This window comes from Asparagus officinalis, chromosome 2, assembly GCF_001876935.1.
Source record: "Asparagus officinalis chromosome 2, Aspof.V1, whole genome shotgun sequence".
NCBI lineage: Eukaryota > Viridiplantae > Streptophyta > Magnoliopsida > Asparagales > Asparagaceae > Asparagus > Asparagus officinalis.
Genome location: NC_033795.1, coordinates 69956510 through 69963286, shown reverse-complemented (window position 1 = coordinate 69963286; position 6777 = coordinate 69956510). Strand labels below are relative to the sequence as shown.

Here is a 6777-nt window from a genome sequence, read left to right as displayed (position 1 = left end):
AAACTGGGAACCTGGCTCAAGAGGTTGGGCTCGCCTAAACTGCTAGGCTTGCCCGATTTGAGCGGTTTGCCAAAATCGGGAACCTGGCTCAAAGAGATGGGCTCGCCTAAACTGCTAGGCTCGCCTGATTTGAGCGGTTCGCCAAAAATGGGAACCTGGCACAAAAGGTTGATTCCCCCAAGCTTGAATAATAATTCAGGCTGTCGTGGGGGATGAGGGATTGCGCCTCGAGACGAGCGAGAGCTTTTCGTCGCCGCTGTTTGGATCTTTTTGAACGAGGAGCGTTCATGTCGACGACGGAGGCGTATTCTGCGTCGACACAAATGGTTGATTCCTCTTGCACAGGGGTCTGCGAGGATCGTTCATCGACCCATTCAGCAGCCCCTAGACCTGCATTCTCGAATCTCGGCTCGGCCTCAACTGGTTCGGGGGGAAAAGAACCCCCTGCCTCGGCTTGGGTAGATCCCTCAGGCTTGGTTGCCTCAGCCTCTTGGGGCTGGGCCACCCGCACGACTCTGCAACCATCGCGAGATGTATTGCTGCGAGAAGAGGACGATTGTAAGTACCCTTCGAATTTGATCACAAGGGACTCAACAGTAGTCCCTGCAGCAACTTCGTCAGACTGCGCCACCACCAATTCATCTGAATGAACGGATTCTCCCACTGTGGTCGCCATCTTCTGTAGGGTGAAAATTTGATTCTTCCGAAGAAAGGAGTTTCGTTTGTATTTATAAGAAAGCTTATTACAAACTAACAAATCAAATGTTTACAACAGAAGCAGAGGGAAGGCCCTCTTTGTTTTGTGTGGGGACTTTAGGTGGCGATAGGATGCCTCGCTCGGTGCTCGTGCCGAGTCTGCTTCCCTTGGACGATCCGATCGAAGTTGCTGCCGGAGCTTCGGTTCTCAAATGAGGGAGCCTTTGGCAAAGGTCCAGGTTCAACCTTTGGGAGATTAGCCAGCAGAATATGCAACGGCCAATCCCCCTTCTTCATGCTGCTGAAGATGGGTTTTAACAGGCAAGGGATGGCATGGGCTATCCCTTGATTCATGGGATTTGACCACTAATAGAGGTGAGGGAGATAGCTTGACTGCTCCTTGAATTATGGGATGTGACCACACGTTGTTCGGAGACGTCCTGCTGTTCATTCGTACCGTCAATGGTCATTCGAAGAGCTGTGCTCTGCATCACGCTACATAGGAGTGGGAAAGCCCCTCCTCGTATGCGTGACAACGGCTGTCAGATGCTTGCGTGGATCTGACCAACCACCGAGCGTTGGCGGCTCTCGTCCCTTCACCTGGACAACTGAGGTGAGCCGCATTTATGAGGGTGCAGGCTGTTTCGGCGCCTGTCCGCTCATTCGTACTGTGGACGGCCATCTGACGGGCCTGGAGTATTGTGCCCTCTCCCTTGATTTGTGGGATTTGACCACTGATGTAACTGTTCCCATACTCCAAGTGGGCAGTTGACAGTGAGCTGGCGAGTCTGCAGCTTGGGTCTGCAGGCGAGCTTAGGACTGCAGGCAGACTTGGGTCTGCAGGCGAGCTTGCAGGCGAACTGGGTCTGCAGGTGAGTTTGGGACTGCAGGCGGACTTGGGTCTGCAGGCGAGCTAGCAGGCGAACTGGGTTTGCAGGCGAGCTCAGGTGCGCAGGCAGACTTGGGGTCTGCAGGCGGATTTGAGACTGCAGGCGAATTTCGAGCTGCAGGTGAGCAGGCAGACTTGGGTCTGCAGGCGGATTTGGGACTGCAGGCGAATTTGAGCTGCAGGCGAGCTCCTGAGCATGGATTGAAGAATAGGCCGTAACTTTCAAACCGTAAGTCGGAATTGGACGAATTATATATGAAAATCGCCTATCTCGACGAGATGGAGCCATCCGAACCAAGCCGAAGGCTTCGGTTCGCTTCCTCCGTTTTGCCAAATTCCTTACGGTTTGGGAGATATCTGCGTTTTCCCCTTTTTCTGCTATTTCGGGCGAGGTTTTAGCAGTTTTGTTCTGAACTTCTCTGATAAGGATTAAAGGCAATTTTTATTGCCTACAGGGGTAAAGGAAAAGCGCATGCGAACGCCGTGGACGCGAATCAAACGTTCGAGGTGCAAGCGCAGCCGCAACAGGAGCAGCAAAAGGCGCCTCAACAATCAAGGTGGCAACAGCAGACCCCGAAGCCAAAAGCCTCGGAGCCAAAGTTCCCAAAAGTCTATTCATTCAGAGAGGATGAAGTTCCCGATATCTTCAAATACCTTATTGAGAATAACAAGATCAAACTGCCTCCAATTCAGGATCAGGAAGATGCCAAGAGAATCAATGATCCGAAATACTGCGCATTTCATAGAGCGGTGCACCATCCTACCAAGGTATGCTATGCTCTTAAGGACAAGATCCAAGCTCTCATCGATGTAGGGGTCATCACCATGAAGCAGCCGAAAGAGAAGAGAGTGGGAGCAAATGCAGTATCGATCAGCTTCGGTTTTGTTCCCTTAAACTGGTTCCAACATGAGCCAGTAATAAATGCAAAAGTGAAGACGGTGAACGATGATCCTCACAAGCAGCGCCAGAAAGGACTTGTGCCGTACACAGCCCCGAATGGTGAGATTCTCTGGGTTCACCCAGATTTGATTGGAGATGAACAATGGACTGGATCCTCGTCCAAGAAAAAGTCAAAAGGTAAATCTTGTCATGGAACTTCTGCTATTCCAGGGGAAGATGACGAAGCAATGCCTGCTTTCTCATTTTCCGACAATGAACATGGGAATGAGTATCGTCGACTGAATGGGGTGGAGATGATTACAACTACCCCCGCACCTGCTGAGAGGACCCAACAGGAGCCCCTGCACCAAGACGTTCAAAACCCGAGGCAGTCTCGATTCAATCAGCGGATTGGAAGAGATAAACCGGGAGATTCAAACATTTCATACCACTTCGATGTTATGACTCAATTGGCTAACATCCCAGTAAAAGTGACTCTACACGAGTTATCACGTCTCTCTAAAAACACTAGGGATGCGTTCAACATTACTCCTGACCAGCTCACTCAAATAGTTCAAGAAGCATTGATCAAGCAGAAAGAAGAATTTGAGGGTAAGATGGAATTGGCTATGCGACAAATAAGAGAGTTGCAAGCTGAAAGGTGTAAATGTCCTAAATCGGATCATCAAGCTGGGTCTAGCTGTTGTGTTACCCCAATCACGCCTACTCCAGATAGGACAAATAACAATGGTCCAAATTTGAATATGGTTGTCAAGACTGATTCACCCCTCGATAACACTGGGGGTGGTACGACCAGATCCTTCAATGACACTGGGGGTGGCCCAATTCCTACTTCTCGACCTCATGAAAATGAAGGCGAAAAGCAGAAGGAAGTCGAATCTGTCACCACCGCGACTAGACGCTATCCTAAAAGAAAGAGGGTCGAGGAAAGCCAATCAGATTTCGTACCCAGATTCGCTGCTGATCAGACGTCACAACGACAGTCATGGGAGCGATCGCCATAATAGTCACTTCAGATACAACGATACTCTTTCAAGGATGATGAGGTTCCAACCATCCTCAAGTACCTCCTAAGGAACGACAAAATCAAGCTCCCACCTATTAAAAGCCAGGAGGAAGCCAGCGGGAGTTCAGACCCAAAATATTGTGAATACCACAGGAGGATCCATCATCCCACCAAGACTTGTATCACTCTCAAGAATACAATACAGGCCTTAGTTGAAGCCGGCGTCTCAACGGCAGAACAAACCGAATGAGAATGACCACCACACTCCGACAAGTATACGAGTATAAACTGCTTCTTTCAAAACTCCAACGGGTATATGAGTATAAACTGTTTCCTTTGTATCTAACGGGAAGTTCCTGGAGAATATCATACGTGATATTCTTAAGGATAACCCGATATCAATTGCTTATTGAATCAGTCTCTTGAAGTTTTGATAGAATATAAAATTTTTCCTCTTTAGCACCAGGAGATAGAATATAAAATTCTTCCTCTTTAGCACCAGGAGATAGAATATAAAATTCTTCCTCTCCCGTTTCCTTTCCAGTTGAAGATAGAATATAAAATTCTTCCTCTTCAGCACCGGGAGATAGAATATAAAATTCTTCCTCTCCCGTTTCTCAGTCTGTCTTTGCTTTTAGAAAAGACACGATTCTCAATCCGGGCACTCGATGCACGGGGAATTTCATCCCGAAGCCTAAGTAGGGATAAGTCAACGCCTAACACGCGTTGCCGGGTAGTCTATTCCCGTGAGAAAGACGAAGCCTATGTATTCAAAATCATAGCACAAAGCCTCAGAGAATTTACTCTCTTAGCACAACGTTACATGTGAGACGGGTTTAATAATTCACATGCTAGTCCGATTTCAAACGGTAATCGGTAAAGACATATCAAACCCGTTGAGGGCTGGGGGTTTGCCAAAAATCCCATAAATCTGTCATTCAGAATAAATACAGAAAAAAATCACAAGAAAGAAGTAAATGCGGAGTTTCTATTAATAGACCGAGTCAAAAGCATACAACAAGAAGCTCGTTAGCCCGAAGGCAGCTGGCGGCTGAGAATATGAGACTTTAAGCTAAAAAGTCTATCTACATAACTCCGCTCAAGTCCCGCCTGCAGATCAGCTCGGGCAGATTCCTCAGAATTGCTTAGAATCTCTGCGGCTTCACTCTTCAGCTTCATCAGTCTCTCCTGGGTGGATCTGAGCTCCTCGAGTACCTGTTCACGAGAACGCTCTAGTCCAGCCAGGTCATCTACAATAAGAGCAGTAGATTCCTCAACGCACTTCAAGGCCTCTTTCAACCTAGTCGTTTCCTCGCGATTCGGGTCCAAAGAACGGAGTAACTCAGCTCTCTCTGTATCTTTCCTCGCCACGTTAGCCATTAGCTGTGCAATGGAGCTCTCATGTGACTGAAGCTCGCATCCGATAGAAGATTTCAGGTCACGCCACTGTGCCATCCTAAGCTCCAACTGAGAGGACACGAAAGAAGAAGCCCCGGTAACCTCCAACTCCTTCAACTCTCGGATCTCTGACTCCAGGGCAGCGAAATCAGCAGTGAAGGAATCAGCCAACTCCGGGTATCCTTCTTCCCTCATCATCATCATGTGGCGAGAAAAGGAACGCCTGAACTGATCGAAGCCGCCTCCTCTATGAAGAAGTTTCTCGATCAGGCCGTTATAAAAGGCAGTGAAGAAGCTGAGGTCCGTACGAAAAGCCTCTCTGTCAGGATCAGTATCGACCAAAAGGGCGCGGACACGCTCGTATAGGGAAGATCGAGATCCTACAAGCAACAACATAGAAGTTCAGCGGATTATCGAATACGATAAGGAAATTCAAAAGGCAAGTTCTGAGCATACCAACGCCAACGGACGTCCCCTCAGGCTGAGGTCCGACAGGCTCTGAGACAGCAACAGAAGAGGGTATATCAACCCCTGCAGGCGGATTGCTCATATCACTCGGCAAGGACGGAGAGACGTCACTTCTATGCAGATTTTCAGCCCCGGGAACTGTAGTAGTATCAGGCACAACGGCCGGTCCCCGGTGGCTGGTCCTATGATTGCACTCATATATTAGTCAACAGTCAGATGAACATAGAGAAGTACGATATCCCTAAATCGTATGCGTACCTGCGAGTCCGTCACTCCGAGGCAAGCTAGATATGCCAGGAATCGATATTGGGCTAATCCCAATGGTTGGCGCTGTAATATTAATCCTTCGTTAGCCAGATAAAAGATCAGGCAAGATGAAGGGAATCAGATATATACCGGTGGATGAATCATTCCCAAAGAATGGTCTCTCGGTTCCTCTGGAGGTCTGCTCAGCCAGCATGTCAGCTAATAAGCCAGCATCGGGCTTCGAGAAGCTTGGCCTTTCCATCGCGACATCTGCAGGATAACTTGAATGTTGGAAGATGAGGAAAGCTCAAAAAATACTTGCAGCAAAAACAGAAGATCTTCCTTCCCCATGATTGAGGAGGGTATCATTGGATGTAGATATACCTGAATACGGGACGGTGGACTCAACACTATTCACTTGCCCAAGATCAATGTTTAGATCGATGCCCAGAGACCCGTCATGAAGGGCGTCGCACATCTGCTGCATAAAGCAATCCATGTTATCAGATCCAGGAGATACCGGACCCGGTGGGAGTTCGCCCTCTTCGAAGAACCCTGGAGCATGAAAACGTGGTTACGAATCCTAAAAGGTAAATCACCTTAAAGCAATAAAATGTTACCTTCCCCTCCATCAGCGGTGCTTCCTAAGTCCACTCCATAAGGACGCTGACCGTCGTGGGGCTTATGTGCGGTCTTCTTCCTCTTCGGGGCACCAACCCGCCTAGGACCGACGAGTCGATCATGCACAGGCTTGTCACACGTTTCAGCGCGTGTAAAAGCTGGCGGCTCATGATCGTCAACTGTCCTACCTAAAGTGACAATGGTCAAACAAGAGCTATCATTTATACCAATTAGAATGGAGAAGGAAAATCAAAGAAGCAGGACAAACCGGTATCGAATTCTCCTCTGTCGGTATCTGCATCCACATATTCTTCCTCGGAGGTATCGTCGTCGTCACCCGCAGGAAAGAGCTCTTCATCATCTGTGAGAAGAGATTTGGCATGCCCCTTTCCCCGCTTCTGAGCAAGCTCAGCCCTACGACCAGCCATCATAGCAGCCCGGACTGAGTACTCGGACTGTAACTCTGAGAGACTCCTCACGCTAATGGATTCATAGGCGGAAAGGAACCACTTGCAGCTGAGGAAAGTGGTCAGCGGCTTACGCCTATATGAA

At 48.6% G+C, this 6777-nt stretch overlaps 1 protein-coding gene across 1 annotated transcript; it reads right to left on the bottom strand.

The window, feature by feature from the left end:
* On the bottom strand, nt 6140–6702 carry LOC109829596. Its single transcript, XM_020396660.1, has 2 exons — nt 6494–6702; nt 6140–6413 (listed from the first exon to the last, which is right to left on the bottom strand). The coding sequence occupies exons 1-2, from the start codon at nt 6654–6656 to the stop codon at nt 6205–6207; spliced, it is 372 nt and encodes a 123-aa protein (XP_020252249.1). The 5' UTR covers nt 6657–6702; the 3' UTR covers nt 6140–6204.